Source organism: Anthonomus grandis, chromosome 12 (genome assembly GCF_022605725.1).
Source record: "Anthonomus grandis grandis chromosome 12, icAntGran1.3, whole genome shotgun sequence".
NCBI lineage: Eukaryota > Metazoa > Arthropoda > Insecta > Coleoptera > Curculionidae > Anthonomus > Anthonomus grandis.
The window spans coordinates 16,349,436-16,371,120 of NC_065557.1; the positions used below are offsets into that span (position 1 = coordinate 16,349,436).

Here is a 21,685-nt window from a genome sequence, read left to right on the forward strand (position 1 = left end):
AAGACTGAAGAACAACTTGAAGAGCATCTGAAATCAGTAAAAGAATCAAGTAGAAAAAGAACAAGAAAACGACACCGAATTTAATATCGCAAAGGAACGAGAAAACGAAACGCAATTTCATATGGAAACCGAATTAGATATAGAAGTCGAAAATAATACGAACGAGGGAAGGTTGTTTTGTTTGTGATAATATGTACGTCCCACGCAATAAGTAATTGTATGAATATAAGTAGTATGAATGTAATGAGTCATTGCATATGGCCTGTGCCACTGATTGGGATTTACCATTATGCAAACTTTGTGGTAATAAAAAGGCAACTGATACGGATAGAAGAGGTTGCAAACGGGAGCTTGAACAACAAGCTGATAAAATGCTTAACCAATCGCAAAGCAAATTTCCACCTGTTAATGTAGGTGACAATGTTTTGATAAACGTACCAGAGGTAGATCGCGGGCGTTTAGCTCCTCGAAACGTATTATCAGTCATTATGGAAAAAACCGATCAACGATTGTAGGTTCTGAGTACCAAAAATGGAAAATTGACACGATTATACAGCAGAAATGAGTTTCGATTATCTCCTTCAGTATTTTTATCTTTATTTGAGGTCGCTTCAGATTCTTCTGTCAATGTGCACCGGGAAGCCATGTTGTCTTCCGGGTCTAAACAAGGTTTTGTTAAATGTAACTGTTTGAAAGGTTGTCAAACTAAAGCATGTGCATGTGTAAAATTAAATATAAAATGTAATTCCAAATGCCACAAGAGTAATTCTTATAAGAATAAATAGTGTTTTTCAAATAATTGTTATTTTCCTATTTCTACATTTCGTTTAGTGTTTTCAATATAATATCTATCATATACTGTAACTCTGTGATAGGTGTGTACCTTTAATTAAACGTTTTATATTGTTCATTGTTTTACTTGAAACGTATTCTGGGTATAGCGCAATAGACAGAACGCGACGTGGGCAAAAGAAATGTTCCACAAAGCAAAACCACGGCGGACGAAACCATCATTCGAATTGTGGTTGACGTAATTTACCCAAAACGCGTTCTGGATAATTAGGTCTACTTAGTGCTCGAAAAAAAAGTCCTTGGTCGCATCTTGGATACATTTTTATACCCGTAATGCGTTGTGTGCAAAAAAATCGGGCAGTGGGCGATTTCGGCCGTTGCGAATAACATATACAAAATACTGCAATGATCGCTCTAAAAAAATAATGTTTAACGAAGCCATTTTCACACCCTTGCCTATATTTCTGTACAAATACTGTCTTTCTTTATTTATACGGATAAGAATTTATTACACCCTTATAATATTTGCAAATAGGAAATTAGGAAATAAGGGACTCAAAAGGGAAGATACTCAAGCTAAAAAGTCTGGAAAATTTAGAATTAAAAAAAAAACTTAAGTAACCGGTTAAAAATTAAAAAAAATTCTTTATGTAAATATTTTTTTATTTCACGTTTTAATATATTTTTAGGTACTTTTATTCTTTAGAGGTATGTTAAAAAACCCATAAAGAGTTCAGAAATAGTAATATGTTATGTCTTATGATATGTCTAAAGCATACTTTATAATTATTAAATATTTATCATGTAAATACTCTTTGACGACGTCACTGGTAAAGATCGAGCGGCATTGCCATTTGCTTGCCTTTTTCTCTAATATACGTTATCTACATTTTATTTTAAAAAATGCTTGATATTTTATTAAAGGAGAACAATAGTATTGTTTTGTACCTGTCAAAATAAGTGACAAATTTTTATGATAATGTGATTTCTTGCCATTTTTACATGCTAATTATAGCCTTTCAATGTTCTAAGGACGTAATGCCTGCGTAATGCAACTTATAAAAATTTGTTCCTATCTATTTATTTTCCTATGCGTGCTCCCAATAACTGTATAGTCATGATCTTTAAAGGCATGTTCTTTTAAATATTTTGTATTAAACAATGTATTAGACAACATGGTGAACAAAACACAGATGAATCTAAGAATTCTAAAAAATCTATCAAATTTGATAGAATTTGTATTAAAAAAAGACATATTTTTATCAAAAGCAATACCTAAATCCCTGATAGAAGGAAGATACATACTTGTGGTACGTGATTTCTAATTTTTTGAAGGATTACATAAATCCATTTTATTTTCTTCATTATTGTACTTCGAGTAAAGGAAACTCCATAAGAGAAATCTTGCTTTTTTTGCATATACAGTGATGGCCAAGTGATTAGAAACGGCAGAAATAGAACAAAAAATAGTTTTTTCCTTTACAGTCCAAACGGCATATTTGCAGAACCATGTTTAATAAACAAAAATGCCTTATGTTCCCTACCATCCCTTAGTTTGGCGGTATATTTTCGGGAGAATACACGTTGGTATATATGCAGGTTATATTAGACCGATAAATGGTTTTATGGGAGAAAACATTAAACGTTTAAAGCAAGATGATATAATGTAAATATAGATATTAAAGATGAGTGATCTTGTGTAAAATACACGAAATATCTAACTTTTGGTAATGGAGCCAAAATTTCTTCAATATGACAAATAAAAATAACGACATTATAAATAGATGATTAATCATAGTTCTCATGTAAAAAGAGTCTTTGCTTCCTTTCTTTCCTTCTCTGGTTATCTATTACTGTCTTCCTTCATTACAAAACTTTTCTATACCATTGAAGGCTATCTCCCTTTAAAACACAGAGATGAAGATTAACAATAAAATTTTTCGAATTTTAATTCAAACTAAAAATTAAATGGGAACATTCAAATGTACTTACAACAGAAAAATTAAAGCTTTTCGATAGACTGTAAAAAGTGGAACATAGCTGTGTTTTTTTTGATAATTCCGTTGGTTTATTAGTTTTTGAGGATATCAAACTGCTGGTGTGTAAGCAACAAAAATTTGAATTGTTAAAGTATCTAGATATTGTAAACAAAACAATGTTTTTTCCCTTTTCTTAAATTATCAAATGATCTTAAATTGTTCTTAATTATTAAATGTTGTTAAATGGTTATACAGGGGTTATTTGAAGTGTATTTAAATTTCATTTTTGGGTTTTATTAGATTAGTGAGGTTTTCGTACGATGTGCTTCAGTTATCAGTCTCTTGTTTTTTGCTTATATTATTTTCATGTTTTAAACATCAAAAATTTCTGAAATTAATTTTTTCTTATAGTTGATCTTAACGTATTAATAGTTGATCTCTTTATGAATATCAATGATCTCAACCTCCTCAAAATTAAATTGGTGTATTTCTGAGTCAGCATGTTCTGCCAGAGCTGTTTTGTTTTTTGATCTTAATAGTATTTCAGATTTAACGCTTCTTTTATGTTCCGTTATCTTAATTTTTAAATATCGATCTGTTTGACCTATGTAGAAACCTTGACAGTCAGAGCATGGAATTTTGTGAACAACACCACTTTGTAGTTCTTTGGGTGTTAACGATTTGTTTTTTTTTCTCGACCTATTCTGCCTTGGGAAGTCACAATTATTAAAAAACAGCTGATATACCCTTGGTGTAACGCTCAACTTTTTTGTGACCTATGTTAAAACCCACAAAACGCAAAATAGAAGTTCTTAATCCTAAGCAAATAAAACAAATCTTAAACTTAAAAATATTCGTCTCGGATTGATTTTAATTTCAAATATCTTTTTGTTTATTTATCGCAATTAAAATAGTAAAAATATTAGCATGATTCTAATTAGTTAGCCAGAATTGTATTTTGAAAACGATTGTATTGAGTGAATTTTAATTTGCATCGCATTTCAAGACAGATACCAGACAATCTTTTTTAGGGATAAACGTGATGGAATGAGCAGGGCAGGTTCAGGACGTGTTGCTGTTCTGTCACTTACTGGTATAATAAAAAGTTATACACTAGAATGCAATTACAATACCGGAAGACTCGTCAATGTGCTTCCGCCCACAGTAAAAGAAAGTTCCGGAAAAGTTCATACATTACCTGTACCTCCTAAGTATACACCGCAAATTTTTGAGGAGGTAAGCCAACAGAATATTGTATGCTTAGTTACTAGTTATTATATGCCACAATAATTTAGAAAATAAAGTTTCGTGTCTAGTTAATATTCTAATTAACATCCACGGCATCCTGATAGATATTTGTCACGTATTTATCTGATAAAATTTCAAAAATTTAAAGTTATCTATTTCGTAAGTAGTTCAAACATAGATTGGACATTTTTGGATTTGGCATTGGACCAACCTCGTACGATTGTGTGGCCGAACACAAATTTGGTTCTAAGAAGTTTGCACTACTAAGTTTCTAAGAAAACTAGATTCTTATAGGAACTATTCAAAAAGTGGCGAATCCACAAAAGAAAAGTCGGATACATATATTTTCATTTAATGAAAAAGTTAACAAATAAAACTGTCGGTATTGGTACGATGAAAATTTTAATTAGTTTAGGTAACGCATACAGTAGAAAATAAAACGACCAATCTTTTTATTAATCAAGGTCTTTTACATTTTTAGTAGGACGCAACACTCCCGCAATATTCAGCATATATACGGGAGGCAACGCAGGATAAGCCTCCGTATGAATTCATAAGATTCATTTATATTTTTAAACATACCAATTATTATAACTAATTTTATTACTTCTACACGATGCAGCCCGTGTAACTTTTCTGCACTTTAAAAAAATAAAGGTCTAGGGCATCTCATCGCTATTTAAGGAGTTGGATATTTTGTTGGGGTTTCTTGCATGTGTTATTCTGTTTATAAACTTCTTTTTTCAATGCCAATGTGATCCGTCCCATTAGAGACTTAAAGTTTCTCTATATTCGCGTAATTTAGTTCATGCTCATATTCTTCTCCATCCTTAGATTTATCGATCGCGTTAGTATTTGGTTAGGGTTCGTTTTCTGTTTATTTTATAGATTTTCGATAATTGTCAATCCTCCTTGCAATTTACGTTTTGTAGAGGCAAGTCAGGTCTTCTGATCAAGGGCTTGGAATCACTTTTGATGGCGATGTATTATGTGATTTCAGAAAAGTATGTAAGCATATAGATAGTGAACATTAGGAAAAAAACTATAATTTTCTTAGTACATTATCTTCCTCACAAAAAAAATCATTTGAATCAGTTTTGTAGGTCTCAATAAAACTCATAATTTTCGTATTAATCTTTGATACGATGAGAACAGTAAAATTTAACAGTGAAATTTGGAATAAAGAAGACAAGTAAGCAAGTAAAACCCCAATCTATATTGAGCTTTCTTTGGAGGAGTTGTATCTTAAACATCATCTTTCTCAAAAAGAAAAATCTAAATAATTTTTTCGTTATCATTAAACTTGGATTGGAACAAGCCTGTTCTACTATTCCTGATATTGAAACTTCTCCTGTTCGCATCCACTTTTGATGTTCTTGGTCGTCGATATTAAACCGAGTAGTTGGCTCATATGTTAGCGAATCCCTGGAGATGGCGATAAGTCGCAAAGATCTGTAGGCATTGGGGTTCAGGTCGACGGCCTACTTCGCCTAATAATGTGATCGTCGGTTTAGGACGCGCTGGATGTTGGGATTAATCCGGTCTATGGAAACTACCACATATAACTCACAAAAACTTAAATTTATTTCTGGAAACTTTATAAAACGTTCAGACCACTCGTCACCTCTTCTTTTTTTCTTTTTTTGATTGCGCTTCTTAATAATCAGTAACTGCATTAACGTAACGTTTTCTTGAAGCATACACTTTTCAATCTAAATATTCAAATAAACATTACCAAATGTGACCAAATCTTCTTTTTTGGTTTTGAACCAATGTCATGATTGTAGACTTTGTCTAGCTAAGGAAAGGTACAGCACGTGTTGTTCGGCTCGGTTGGGCAGTAAATTTGTTTACGCCGCTGCCAAAGCAACGGTATCGATCGCCCCGATTTGCATATAAACAGTGCCGTTGCGTTAATTCTTATATTTGTGTTCTGTGCCTTTTAGTGTTTATGTCTTTTTAGAGTGAATAATTTTTATATTATTTTTTCATATATTATATTTATATTTATATAATATATATTATATATATTTTTTATATAGACATCATAACCTTTTTCCTTTTTGCCTAACTTTATGATGGCTCTTTTTTTTCTTTTCTTAAAATAATTACTAAATACTGTTACCTCGAAGGCGATATGTTAGATAAAAGAGTATTATGGTTCAAATAATATTCAATTAAAAAAATAGCTACCTATGTCCTTCAGTCAGGTCATTTTTTGAAAACAGGTAGACGAATTATCTTTTATAACTTTTAAGAATTATTTATAATATTTTTTTCACAGGTGCTTTGGCCGACCCAATTTATTATTATTTACCATCATGTGCGATGCATAATTTAGGACTTATCCGAATTATGTAGTTATGTGTATTTAAATAATAATATCGTATAAAATTATATTTTTCAAAAGTCTTTTCTTATGGTCTTATTTTCGAAGTCTATTTTTGGGTTTCTATATCCTAATCCTGATAATAAGATAATTATAATTTTGTTAATTATTTATTCTATGCTTTGCACAAAATCAGAGAGGCAGCCAACAAGCTGTTTTAAATTTTAGTTAGGAAAATTTAAATATTAATTTGTCTCATATTCCAGACTAAGCAGCGCACCTAACGAATGTAAACAAAACACAATACACTATTATTTAAAATAATATAAATTAACTTTTCTAAAATTAAAATTAAAAAAAGGCGCGCTACTGTCGCTAATCGCGCGTTATTAGGGGACAAAACTTGGCGCAGCTTTGAAACAGATGGTGTACCTTTCCTTAGCTAGACAAACTCTAACACACACACACACACAAATCTTCCTTTATCTAGCAGTAAAAAAGCAATACGTTGTAATACTTCCTTATTACAACGTATTGCTTTTTTACTGCTAGAATTAAAAAAATTAAGGATAGGTTTAGAAATTACTATTTTATGTACGCAATTATTGTGGAGAAGTAAAACTACAATTTAAATACAAAATGCTACTAGTTCTCTTGAATAAAAAGGTAAGTCAAGATGGGTTGGGTTGAATTAGGGGTTAGTTGGTATATTTTGAACAACTATTCCAACTCTAATTTAAGATTTGCATGAAAACCGGGTTTTACAGTTTTAAAATTTAAATACTTACTGGAAAATGCCAATTCTTCCGATTACCCTTTAATTTTCTAAGTGTTTGGCTGATACCAACTATAATATTAATATAAATCGCATGGGTGGTAATTTGTTGAGATTTATATTACCTGGGATATATTTAATTAGCCCCACCAAAGTGTTAATTTTCTTGTTTCTATTTTCTAGGTGGGTCGTTCGTTAGGGGCGTCTATTTTAGACCTCAGTGGCCAAAACCCGTTCTCCCGACTGCCAAATTCAGAGTTTCACAATTTAAACGGACTCAGGGACTGGCTTCGCAATAGTTGCTGCACCAATAATTTTGGTGAGTCCAGACCGAAAATGAGTAAGATGAGACCGCCTGTCGGTGCCCAAAATCAGGTAGGCGATACTGACTATAGTGACACTGATTATAACGATGATATTCCCGTGCAAATAACCACTTGTACAGTCTCTTAGCTCTTATGTTTGTACTACTAAAAAGGAGAAAACGGTCAGATTTCCAGATGCCTCGGTAAATTTCAGCAATAATAATGTATCATATTGGGAAAAATTTTATTTGAAAAAAATCGGACAATATTTTTGGTTATGGGTCGTTTCAATCAGATAATTTGGTTATCATACATTAAAAGGCTGTTAGTAAAGTAAAAAAAAATGGTTTCCCAATTTTAATTTTGTTTAAGAACTAGTGCATTTATATTTTCTATTTTTTTTCGCATTTTAAAAATAATTGAGATGAAAAATTTTTATTTATCAAATTCATCAGGAATATAGAGCATGTTAATCAAATATAAATTAATTAGAGCAACTTAATAAAACTTTGAGAGCCATATTAAAGATTAAAACATTGAATGTCACTAACATCTTTTCCCTCAAGAATCTTAATAGCAATTTTAGTTATTATCAATAAATAGCCCTCTACAAGATTCTGTTTCTTTATTTTAAATAATATTTCTAAGCATTTCTTCTGTAGTATAAAAATTCTGCCAACAGAGTTACCCCAAAACATTATCCATACCTATTTCGAACAAAAATATGATATGCACTCTTCTTCATCTTCTTTCTCTGCTATCCATTAATGCATGTTTGCAATTTTTTCGGATTCATGTTTGCATTTTTTGCAATCATTTCCCCCTATCTTTAATGATGTGAGCTGATTCTCCTGTGGTTTGTATACCTATCTGATGTTTATGATTTCGGAGCCACGATAACCTCTTTCTGCCTAAACTCCTTTCCTCTAATTTTTCTTCTATAAATGGTTGGAGCAAATAGTACTTTTCGTTGCGTAACAAATGACCCAGCTACGCTGTTTTTCTGCGTTTTATCATGCCCAGCAATTAGCGTTCTCTTCCTATCATCCTCAAAAATTCACCCTCGTTGGTTTTTCTTGCTGTCCACGAGACTTTTAAGATCTTTCAATCTATCCATATTTCAAATGCTTCCAGCATATTTATTGTGCTAACCTTCAATGTTCACATGTGCTTTCCGGTCCAAATATTTATTGTTATTGTTATTGCATTATTAAATGACATCCAGATAAGCTTTCAATAGAATCTATTTTAACATTACCAAATTAATCCTCTTAATCTTTTTCATGCCTTTTAACAAATATCAAAAGTTTAGCTTTTGTCGCATTTTAACAGGAAGTTATTTAAACTATTGAAGGGTGATCCGATACGAGTTTTACATTACAGTCTTCCATATTACAGAAGCTGCTACTACTTTTTCATTGCTTGGAAGTTTGCTGTTCATGTTGATTTACCCTTACAGAAATCATTTTTTTGATTTACAAGAATATTGTTTGCATTAATTCAGCAAGTAATATAGTAAAATAATATTTTTTTAAATTTTTATTATTATTTGAAAGTAAATATAGATCACATCAAGACCCACTGTTTTCCCATTTTTGAAATTCATGATGTAGTTAGGTAATACTTTATATTTACATCTCATTATTTTTTTATCATTTTCTGATTATTTTTTTTGTCGCCGATTTTACTGGAAATATCATAATTTCTTGATTTCAGTATATGTGTGTTTATTTGGATAAAAAATGGCATTCTGCAATAATAATGCTCCACTGACACACTCCCATTGTTTTGACATATGACCTTAAAATTATTTTAAAATTTAAATCCTTTAAAGCAAAAATAACTTAATTTGTGCATTTTGCCTTAAATAAAAATAGAAAAGTAGATATAAATCAATATCTTGTGAAGTTCTCATAATTACATTTATACCAATAATCAAATTTTTTAAATGGGTGACTCATAATGAAATAATTTTTTTGTTACAAGCAATTTGGTCTCAACAATCCATATTGTGCATAAAACCTTTTTTTAAAGCAAAACAGCAAATATAAAGAATCGGAAAGGCGTAAATATCACATTTTGAAAATTAGTTATAATTTTACAGTAATACATATAGAATAATTTAATTCTCACAAGAGTGTAAAATTGTTCTGAAGTATTATTAAAATATTGAATTATTTTTTAAAATCTGTTTCATAACTGCTTGAAGCAAAATGCACAATTTTAAAATATTCGGTGACAAAAAATGACAACAAAATCATCAGAAAATGTTACTGCATCGTTACAAGTAACAATATATTGGGTGGTGAATTAAAAACAAAAAAGGTTTTGTCCGGTTAAACCGGAAAAGACACGAAGCAATTGAATGCGTCGTTTAATCCAGGTTTAGCTTGTATACATATAAACCAGATTGCAAACATTTTCTGTCAAAAAATTAAAACAGTTATGGGGGCGACACCAGGTATATATTTACTGATAGTATTACTTAAGAATGATAATATACATAATTTTGATTAACTTTTCTAGAGTCTTTTTAATCTTTTTCTTTTTAAATTTAATGGCATATGAAATTCGCCGTGACTAACTAGTCAACTATACTCTTTTTTTATTTTATTAAAAACAATAACTTTAAATTCTGACTTTTTTTAATATGTTTATTGAAACGTGGAACATTTTTTGAAAGTACTCAATTTTAACCAAAGTTAACCAAATTCAAATTTACTATTTTTGAAATATTTAATGAAAGCCTTAATTGTAAGAAGCCTCTTATATCCGCCTATATCGACACCCCGTTGGTCCCATTCTAAAACGGAAATACCTTAAAAAGGTATTGAGTTAGACGATTTTGGCTCAAGTCGATTTTTATGAATTTCATAAAATGTATATAAGTATTGAACAACAAAGCTTAATAATGCATTTCAAGTCTTCGAGATCACTCATTGTTGTAAGTACTAAACCTAGTAAGCAATTGACTTTATCAAAAATATTGCTAGTGATCAATAAAAGTAAGTTGTGATTTAAAGTAAAGGCCTAGGTTCTTAATAACATCATTTTAAGGAAGAATGATATTTAATGGGATAAATTTATTAGAAGAGTCAAAAATAATTGCTATTATACAGGGTATTAACAAAGTATGTAGACAAACTAACTTATTGTCTTAATTTCTGGAAACAAAGCATACATACTTTAATAACAATCTGTATAAGAGGATTTTTTGTATTATTTGATTTGTATAAATTATAAAAAATTATGGATCTAAAATATTTATATGATTTTATATCAAGAGGGAAACGCTTCTCATACAGCTTAATTGTTTCTTTACATAAACTAGTTTAATTATTTACAATAAAATCACGACTTTTATATTTGATCCATTTTCTCCTTTTTAGTAGAAACACAGCGCTGACTAATAAATAACAACAGCGCGTGGAGTGATACTTTTTAACCACGTGATTTTGACAATAAATACTAATAAGACATTAAAAAAAAAACTAAAAAATACGCAATAACGTCACCATAAACAATTAAAATCTAATAATATGCACGGTATGCTAAAATTTTAATTTCGCCACTTGAGCGTCATCCCTAATAAACATTTAAATTTTATCATTTTGAGAAAACACTAATTTATAGAAAAAAATTGTCATTTTATAAAACTTATCTGTGATATATTTTATTTAAATAATGAAAGATGTTTTTTAGTAATTCGATATTGTTACTATTTTTTTTTCGGGTAAATTGTTAATGTATTTTTTTGTACTTTAATGTTAATTAAAACATTTTACACTTTGGTTTTTGTTTTTATTTTATTTTTCTAACAAAGTTTTTCTTATCAGGCTAAGATTGTCAACCTCAACCTTTACTTTTTGGCTTTGTGATAAAATAGACTTAATGATTTTTTTGTAGCAATATTTAAATTAAAATTTTAATAAATTACATCCGCAAGGTCCTAATATGAAAATATGCGGTATTAATAAATAATTAGTAATTAACATTACATTTTGTCTTATCCAACAGAACAGATATTATACTTCTATATACTGCAAAAGATTTCAAACATTAATCATCAAAAGTTGTCATTAACAAAATATTAAGGAGCCCGCACCAATATTATGGAAAGTGGAACCTGGTCAAATTGGTTGTATTTTTGATCTATTGCGTATCTCTGCGTTTTAAACAAATGTCTTCATGACCACAGAATCTAGAAATGGATGCACCTAAAAATCACCCCTATCCAATCAATCGAACAGGTGAACAGGCGAACGCTTGTTTTTCTTCTGAAATGATTATATCTCACGTCTGAGGTGAGCTATGACATTAAAGACATTAGTAGAAGCCAGAAATGGGCATTTTAGATTATCAATTCAGCATATTTCCAATATCGGAGATTTTTATCGAATAGGATGGCTGGAGTAATTATAATTAGGTACCGTACACTTATTTCGATGTAGGGAGTCAATGCTCAAATGGCTATTGAAATGAGCCAGATAACTAAATTTCATCTAGCCACTCGTAAACTGCACAAGTACAAGACTTTTCACTTTGAAAATTGAATATTTTAATGATCTTACGTTCAGTATCAAGAAAAGCTTGCTTCTTGTGATAGGATCATATAAAAATATTGCGAGATGAAAATAGACTCCTTCAACCAGGGTTCATAAGAGTTCGGGTTTTTTCTCCATGTCGCAATGCTACCAAACATCACTTTTTGATATTATGCAAATATATAGCAAAAACAACAAGGGCCTATACACGCACCCTATAATTATTGCTAGTCTGATGCTAGGACTGCTAGAATGTGATAAAATTGTTAGGGACTAACTACAAAGTTAGAAAAAAATTGCCCTTTTAAGAGCTAAATATTGTATAAAATTCGATCCCGTCATATCCAAGTGCTATAACATCGGGTAATACTGATGTCAGCCGTACTTTTTTCATATCTTTTTTCAGTACTTTTTTACCGCCAATTTAATAATATTAGTTCTTTCACTTTCCTTATTGAACTGAATATGAATTATAGGTAGAATTGGCATTATTGGTGAGTAACTTCCTTGTGATGCGTTTAAAAAGAAAAGTTAAGAAAAAGAATTACTAAACTCATGGTTTCCAGGGTAGGTTAGCCTGTGGAGGAAGAGTGGCTTCTAGTGCTTAATGGGTTTATCTCGGAATCCGCCATTTTAGATCTTTTTGCCTATAGGTACATTATTTGTTAAGGGAATTCCGAGATATCGGCAATTTGACCAAGGTCCATTTTTCGTAAAATTGGTGCAGGAGTGATGTCCCAACCCAACCCTTTTATGCTGAGTTAGTTAATACGTGCATTCACAAATTCATTTAGAACTCGGACAATTTTTTCTTCTTTTATTTTTTGTACACATCGATTAGTATTATCACTTTTAGTTATAACGCGTTTTTTGAAATAAAAAATTTCTATACAAGGTGCCTCAAGGAGAAAGTATGGCGTTAACATAATTTTTTTAAATAGAACACTCTTTATATTATGAGGTTTCTATGATATATTCTGAATGCTTTTTGCATAGCAAACCATATGCCTAAAGTCAATAATTTATCAAAAATGACCTTAGAGACGAATGAAACATGAAATTAAAAGACACAAATGTATTCTAGATTTATTGCAACTAATGTTTCATTCGTTGTCCATTTGATTCATTGCCTCCTTTGCAATGAAAATTTTGGTTACAGGGTGCCTCCAATAGAAACTATGTTGCCAACATAATTTTTTTATGTGATTTCTTAGACAGTAATTAGACCTTCCCAATTTTCCAATTTTAGAACCTACTTGATACTGGGTTTTCATGCATTTGTGACTATAATTGTCACATTCATTGTCATTTCGCGCATCATTTTTTAATAAAATGCATTAATCTGAGAAAGAGCGATTGATTGGTTCTAGTAACGAGATATGTTTTCAACAAGACGGGGCACCTCCTCACTTTGCCATTGCCGTTCGATAATTTCTTGATGCAACTTTTCCTAAGAGATGGATTGGACGAAGAGGATTGATTGAGTGGCCCCCAAGGTCACCGGATATAACCCTATTAGATTTTTTCTTCTGGGGCTATTTGAAGTCCAAAGTTTACCAAAGTTTATGTGAATAGACCAAATAATGTTGATGATTTAAAGCAAAGAATTAGTCAAGAAATTTATTGGCTTACACGTGTTTCGCCCTGTATAAGCAGGGCATCATCAGGCCTAAAAACAATTAAAAGGGGTGTTTAATATACAACCATTTGCAAAATAAAATAAAACTACCTTAGGACCTACGCATACACTGTAAAACTAACAACAATAATAAACAAAATAGTGAGATTAGAAACACAATTTATAAGCAAATAAAAAGCTTGTAATCTTTTTGGGTTTTGAACCGTAGACCTCTCGCTTGCTAAGCGCGCCCTTAACTAATGGGCTGGACAGACATGCTCCTTTAAAATGGTAACTTATAACTTAAACAGATAACATGTATATACAATTTAAATATTTTTATTTTTGTTTTTATTTGCTTATATATTGTGTTTCAAACCTCACTATTTTGTTTATTATTGTTGTTAGTTTTACAGTGTATGTGAAGTTCCTAAGGTAGTTTTATTTTATTTTGCAAATGGTTGTATATTAAACACCTCTTGTAATTGTTTTCAGGCCTGATGATGCCCTGCTTTTACAGGGCAAAACATCTGTAGCCAATGAAATTTGCTTATCAGACCGGGACATTGTTTTTTGTTTGTTTGGATACACTTTGTGTGGTCTCTTGGAAAAAATGGATGAGGATTTTATATCCACTGACTTTGGGTATATGATATGCTATACAAAAAATATTCAGAATATATCATGATGGAACACCCCGTATGTTCCTTTTAAAAAAAATTAATGTTAGCGCCATAGTATCTCTTTGAGGTATCCTGTATAAAAAATTTTTAAAAAACGCAAAAAACGCGCAAATCACAATGCTAATCGACGTGTCCGAAAAATTAAAAAAGAAACTGAATTTAAAATGAATTTGTTTCTCTCATTGCGACTGCACTGTGTAAGATAATTAAGAGTAGGCTCGGTAACATTAATTGTGCCAAAGCTTATCCATGTTTATATTAATTGTTCAAGTAGATTTCAGTCGATTTTTTATAAATGGTGAGAAGGACTTGACATTAAAAAGCAAATTAGCAATAACTTACAGTATAAACAAGGAAGAATTCATAAAGACTATACCGCAACACACCAAAAACTCAGAACCAAAGGTGTTTTATAGAGATAGAGCTGAAACGCCATAGAAATTCTGTCAAGGGATGCCAGAGGTATGAAGGGTATCAGTGGCTTTCGTCGGTATTTCTGCATCGTGGGGTTCGGTGTTGAAGGTAGGTCTACTACAGGATCGTTTTTTACGCATAAATAAGTAACTACTTTACTCAGGTACACTGGATCTCTCGCTTTTGCTCTTCCTTCTTTCAGAGGACACTTGTTAATACGTCGTTAGATTTGGATAGTGTCCTAAGATTTAAAAACGTCATGACGAAGAATCGATTAAGGGCAGAATCACTCTATCCTGTTCGCAGCTCCAAATAAGAACACGAATTTACGAAGTTCCTTTTAAAAAACTTGATTTTACAAGAATCTACTTGAAAAATGAATATGAACAGCCATGAGCTTTGTTGTAATGCTACATGTGACATGTTTTACTGTTAATTGTCTTACATCTAACTCAGCATAAAGGGTTAGTTGTTGAACATTCCTCGGCATTGTTCAAATTGGTAGACTTTTTAATAAAAATAATTAAGTATTTATTCACATTTTGCTTTAACACTGTTTATCTAATAGAGTTTATTACAAAAGTTGTTTATTTTAAGAAGTTTGTATTTTATTGTTTGTACTGTATTGTTCTGCCATAAACCACAGTCAGCGTATCCGCATTATTTAATATTATATGTAAAATAAAGGATATGAGGTTGATAAGTTCCTGAAAACCCCTTACACAGGGTGGTGTTTCCGAAAGGTTTTATTTCTATATATTACCTATAATTTGGTAAGAGAACTTTTACTCTTATTACCCAGAATAGATTTAAAAAATATTATTGGTAATATGTACATACATATCTACTGATTTTGCCTTTATTTTGGCACATGATAAATTTTAACTTAAATATTAGTTGTCATTACAATAATAATTATCATTATACAGGTTGTACTATATTAAAAAATAAATAATTAAATTCTAGCAGCATAATTTCATTTTAAAAATTATCAGTATGACTACATTATGATAAATTAAAAGAATATATCATATAAGGCTAAACGGCGATCCAAAAGTTCGTATCTGTAACTTTTTCACTTTTTTACACACAAAAATTAAGCCTGGCTTTTTAGACTAAAATGGAGTGGCATCCAGTAATTATTTATATGTTTTTATTTAATACTCAAAGAGGTGGTTAATAGTAAGGTTGATGGCTTATTAGCATGCTTCAGAGAGCATTTTTTTAGCGAACTTTAATTTAATCTAGAAAAAAAAGTTTGTGAAAACTACAAAAAAAAACAAAGGTATTTATATATATTTTTGGCTACTACTGGAAACCAGTTTTAAACTATTTGGAGGAATCTAGGTATTTTTATATAGATATGGTAAATATAGCATTAAGGTCCTAAGCATATTTAAAGAAGTAAACTATGCTAGGGCCATTGAACAGTAAACCGTTGAAGCATCTCGCAGGTGATAGCCAAGCCGATTGATTGTATCTAATTTATTTGTCTTATTTATATATACGAGGGATGCTATTTATATTTTTGGCCTTATAATGAAAACAGAAATATTTATAATCAAAATTGGTTTTATTGTTTTTTAAATTATTCTTCATGTTGGTCAATGACACTTTTTCATGCATTTGAATTAATTTTCGAAGCACTTTTTCCACTCCGATTGACCTCATTTCAAAACATGCGTATTGAATCCATCAACCGCTTCAGGTGTCGAAAATCGTTGACCACTTAATTTATTTTTGATAGGCGGGAACAAAACAAGTCATTAGGTGCCAAATGAGGACAGTACAGCTAATGACTGTTGGATTTGGCTCATCTTGGAAGGCCCATATAATCGTTTGCTGTTTTGTTTCAGGCTCATGTGCATAGATTCATGACCGTCACCTTTGTAGATGTTGTTTGAACGTATTTTTTTTTAACATTTCCTTGCACCAATCAACACGAGCTTTCTTTTCAGCGATTGTCAGGTTATACGGGATTCCATTTTTTTTACGTATAAATGTTCACGCAGTATCTATCTTATTCATGCTTCTCATAATAATGCCCAAAGATGCCTCAATCTTGCGGTATATGACTATCAAATAACGATCTTGTTTTATCAGTTCACGCACAGCATCGATATTTTCTGCCACGGCAACCGATTTTAGACGACCTCGATTAAATGAGTTGTACCAGTTTTTTACAGTGCTGTAGGATAGTGCTTTCTTGCTGTATAAAAAATTAAGTTCGTCGATACACTCTTGTCTTGAAATAATTGCTTGAAACGTTCACGAGTTAATTCAATTTTCCAACCGAGATTAATTTGTAAAGTTACTGTGAACAAAGGGTTTAAAGTTCTGTTTTAACCATATCCTCTTTAAAATGTATGTCTTTCTTAGTTAAAACGATGACAGGTTTTTACATACAGGAACGGTATTGTACGTTGTCCATTACTATGACACAATTCTCTTCTAAGTAGGATAACATATTTTCAAACCATTGTTTGGAAACAGCATTTATTTCCTTATAAGAACCAATATTTAAAATGTTGAGTCCTGTAGCTAAGCCATATTTTGGTTTTCAAATCTACAAAACAGATTTTTCTTGTAAATTTCATCTTGCTTCAGTTTATGTTTGTTTTTAATTTGCCGAGTATGTTGTAGATACAGCCGTAAAATTAATTTTGGCCTCAGCTGTAAGATTGCCTTTTTGTCTATTCTAACAGAACTTAGAACATCCTCCTTTTCAGATTTCAGAAATATCTTCTTGCTCGCTTTTTTGGTGGTAATCAGAATTATTATGATTAATGCTTCTAAAAAAGCAATTGTATTTATATCGCAATAAGAATAAATGAGCAAATAAATTCAAATTCATGTAAAATAACGGCATACGGTCACTAACGAAAGGTAATAGTTAAACGTGCTCCATATAAAAACAGTTACTTACCTTATATGGGGTGGCCAGATTACTTACGGGGAGCAATTGTCAGGTAATTTGGTTTATTACTATATCGGTTCGATGACCCAGGTATAGAACTAATGATTTATATCCGCTAAGAAAAATAATTTCTTCATAGTTTTTTTTTCATTCGAATCAATGTTGTATTCGGCTTCCTGTTAAAGCCTGATTTAAAGCAAGATAAATATATTGAACATATCATTAAATGCTTGTTATAAAAGTAGTATGTCGATGACCCAAAACCAGATTTAAAAGTTTTGGTTTTGTTGGATGGGATAAAATAGATGAAATATGCAAAATTTATTTTGCAGTTTATATTAATGTTTCAATAAATTATCCTCAGGATACTAATCCATATTATCGATAAATAATTAGTTCTCTTAAGGCTGTTTTCTATATTTTAAAATATTAATCCACTCTTGTACTTAAAATACAATAATAAATAAAGAATCTTTAATATACTATGAGTTTGTTTGTTCATACCATGGATTGGATCTTGATGTTTTAATTTTCTCAAATTAAAAAAAATGATCAACTTTCAATTTACGCAACCCGTACAATAAAATTGAATATTACATTTAAATAACAAATAAAATAAAAACAAAGTTTAACATATAAAACCTAAAAGAATAAAATCATCTAAACTGTAACATGCCTTGGAAATTAGATGATTTAAATCAAATTTATTATTATATATACCAATATACAAATACCCAATATATATACATATATATACAAATACAATACAATATATATACAAATACCCAAACTACATAACCTTTAAATGAATATAAATTGAAAAACAAAAAAAATCCTACATACATCCGAATCCAGCTCCAGGCGCATCCCCAAGTAATTTTTTTGTTTTTTTTCCATATATATGTTAGGTATTGTGCATTTCAGAAAAAAAAAATACTTTCTATAAGCTATTCTTCATGACTAGGCCTACAATATGAAAGCAAAAACTGAAAAACTTTCCTTAGAATTATGGCATAGATTGTCAAAATAAAACTTACGATCCCAAAACAAAGAAGCACGATGATGTAGTCAAAGGAAAGTGGCTATTTGAAAAAGATATTAGACATATTTAAAAAAAAAAATTGAAAATAAATCCAGGAAAAAAAAGGGATTTTTGAAATTTCGAATTTTCTTGGCTTTCAGAACTTTGATTTTTTTTGTTTCTCTTAATTTGTAATGTCGTATATAAATTAATATTTAAAAATTAGTGATTTTCTGTTTATGTTTTAAAATTTAAAGTGGCTTTTTTATAAATCGATTCCCAAGCAATATGAATTTCTTTTTTAGTTTTAGGATCCTGAGGAAGATTAGTCGAAATGTCGATATAAACACAAAATAATTATAGTTTTTTGACCCAAACCAACAAAACCAACTTTTAAAATGATTATATGTACATGTTGCCAATAATACCCCAATTATTTTGTTTCTGGGACTTCAAAAGTAGCTATTTTTTGTTTGCATTTAATTTAGTTTCCGTTTTTCTTTGACAGCGGCCCTTGAGGTATTAAAATACCTACGCCAACCCTTGAATCGACGTACATCGATTGTACGTCCTCGCCTATTCATAAATCTAAATATATGAAGAATTGAACGAGCACTAATTAGTTGCATACAAAAATTAAGTTGGTAAGTTTTTTGTTGCTTTAGGGTAAGAACAGAACCGTCGCTATCCAGAGAGTACGACCAGCGGTGAAGAAGACAGTGAGGCAGTTAAAGGCCAGGGGTCCGGTTCCGATCGATCGCAAGGAAAATCTCGTGTGTCACACCAGTATAAATCACTCGAGCAGCTCAAAATCTTCCATAAAACTCAACAGATCATTCAAATCTAAAAGCCGCAAGGAGTTATCTTTGAAGAATAAAAACACATCTGCCGAAAGGTTAAGTAAGGCAACCAACTCTAGAAACAAAAAGATGCCAATTTCACTCAACTCTCAAAAGTTAAAACTCAATCTAACACCCGCGGACCAGAAAGCGAAAGTAGAAGAAGAAGAACTACGACTAAGAGAAATCTGCTTCATAAAAAGTACGGAAGGCAAAACTATGATAGCTAAATACAAAAACAAAGAGGGCGAGGAGTTCGATGACAGTTTGGTGGTATCGTGGGATGCTCCGACCTCGAAGGCCACCGTGTTCACCCACAAATCCAAGTTACCTCCACCTGTTTTTTTGCCGAAATCTCCGTCGGAACCGGGCCCAAGTAAGCAGGGCGTTTTTCGAATTCATAATTTTTCGAAAAGTGCCTCGTTAAAGACCAGGTTAAAAAAACAAGGACTGAGAAGGCTAGTTAGCGCATCCGAACTCGGCAAAATCGATAAAAAGAAGAAGAAAAAACTACGTATAAAATAATGTTGTTATATCAGTAAATATATTATTTATACTGTATTATATGTATTTTGTTATAATTGGTGGTTGTAAATGAGCAAAGTTGATAGATAATGGTGCCGGGGAGTGTGACACCATTGTTAAATAGAAATTTGTTTGTGATCTTGGCGACCAGGAAGTTTTCCTAGATCGAGATATTATTTTTTTGGCTGTTTTATATTTTATTTTTATTATATTATTTTTCTATTAGATGCTTAATCAAAGTTTTGACTTAGAAAAATGTAATTTTGTGTTTAAATGAAAAGCAACTGCGACATTAATTGGTGAAAATATGTAAAGTTCAATAAGCATGTATACAGGGTTACGATGGATAACTATTGGAGGTATTTACAAGGTGTTTTATACTAAATTTCAATAGATAGGTGCATAATTTTTGAATAAATGTGTGTTTTAAATAAAAAAATGGTTGGAGGAAATACCCAATACCATATTAGTAAAAAAGATTTACGGAAAAGGATACCGTAACAATAAACATAAGCTTGAGTCGCAAAATTAAGAATGAAACATCAAAGGGCATTTTATTTCTATTTATATAAACTTATGTACTAATTTTACAAATAGTAATAGGCGAACACTAATAATGAAAGTAACTTAACTTAAAATACATCTACTTTAGGTTTTAAATCAACAAATTTAACAGAAAAAAAGTAGAAAAAAACAAAAATTTTGAAATTTATTGATGATACAAAATAGTCATGGTTTATTAGACCATCTATCGCAACTAAAGATTATTATCAAATTCATAATAAAAACGTGGCACAACATTTTTTGCGATCAATGAAAGTATACCTTTTTTCTTAGCCTCCGGAAATCCAGTTTTTTTATTGAAGGCATGTTTCAGTTCTATCTCATTAAAATCAGTAGACGATCGTCTAGAAAACATATTTACACGAAAATATGACGCATCTTTGTACGAAGTCTTATAAAAAAAGTATCCAATTTCCTTTTTACATACTTCAAAAAGTTTGGCTTCAAATGTCGGAAGTTTTCACTAGATCGCCATTTTCATTTTTGTATAATTCTTTTACACCCATTTGCTTCGATAAATCTTTTAGATCGTGGAAATCGTCATGACTCATTTCTTTAACTACATAGGGTTGCCCAGTTTTTTTGGCTTGCCTTATTAATGTCACTTACTGATCAGGTGCTTAGATAGCTGCGGACTTTTTATATCTCACAAATTGTTTTTCAATCACTGAGAGTACGTTATCAGCATCATTTTGGGTATGTCCCCTAATTAGGTACTTATGAGTTATTGAACTAATATGCGGCAGTACTGATACAACGTACAGGTAAAATGCAAATAAAAAATTATTTTTATTTTGCCCCGATATTGTCTGTATAAAATGTTACATCAATCATTTTATTTTTTTCAAGGAATGCCTTTTCCTTTAGTCCATTAAGAGATGTATAGTAGAAGGAGGAGGCATTTCCAAGAGGGCAGGGTAGAGTTGCTTAAAGGTCATAGGACACAATAAATTTGTTTTCTGCCTTGTCTTTTTCTCTCTCTTTCCTTTTTGACATTGTGATAAAGCTAGAGAACCTAAAAGTGAACAAAGTCATGTACAAAAATCTTGGAATAGTTATATATTATTACATTTGTCAAAAGCTTGTGTGTAGCAACATAAAAGATCGGTCAATATTCAAATTAATCTTTGGG

At 30.9% G+C, this 21,685-nt stretch overlaps 1 protein-coding gene across 1 annotated transcript in view; it reads left to right on the forward strand.

Moving 5' to 3' along the window:
- Nucleotides 1–20,025, forward strand: part of LOC126742703 (cytosolic carboxypeptidase-like protein 5) — a 45,333-nt gene extending 25,308 nt beyond the window's left edge. Inside the window, exons 9-11 of the mRNA XM_050449479.1 lie at nt 3,803–4,007; nt 7,307–7,498; nt 19,291–20,025. Of these exons, the coding sequence (XP_050305436.1) occupies nt 3,803–4,007; nt 7,307–7,498; nt 19,291–19,989 (1,096 nt within the window). The 3' untranslated portion in view covers nt 19,990–20,025. The remainder of the gene's footprint in view (nt 1–3,802; nt 4,008–7,306; nt 7,499–19,290) is intronic.
- Nucleotides 20,026–21,685: the final 1,660 nt, after the last annotated feature.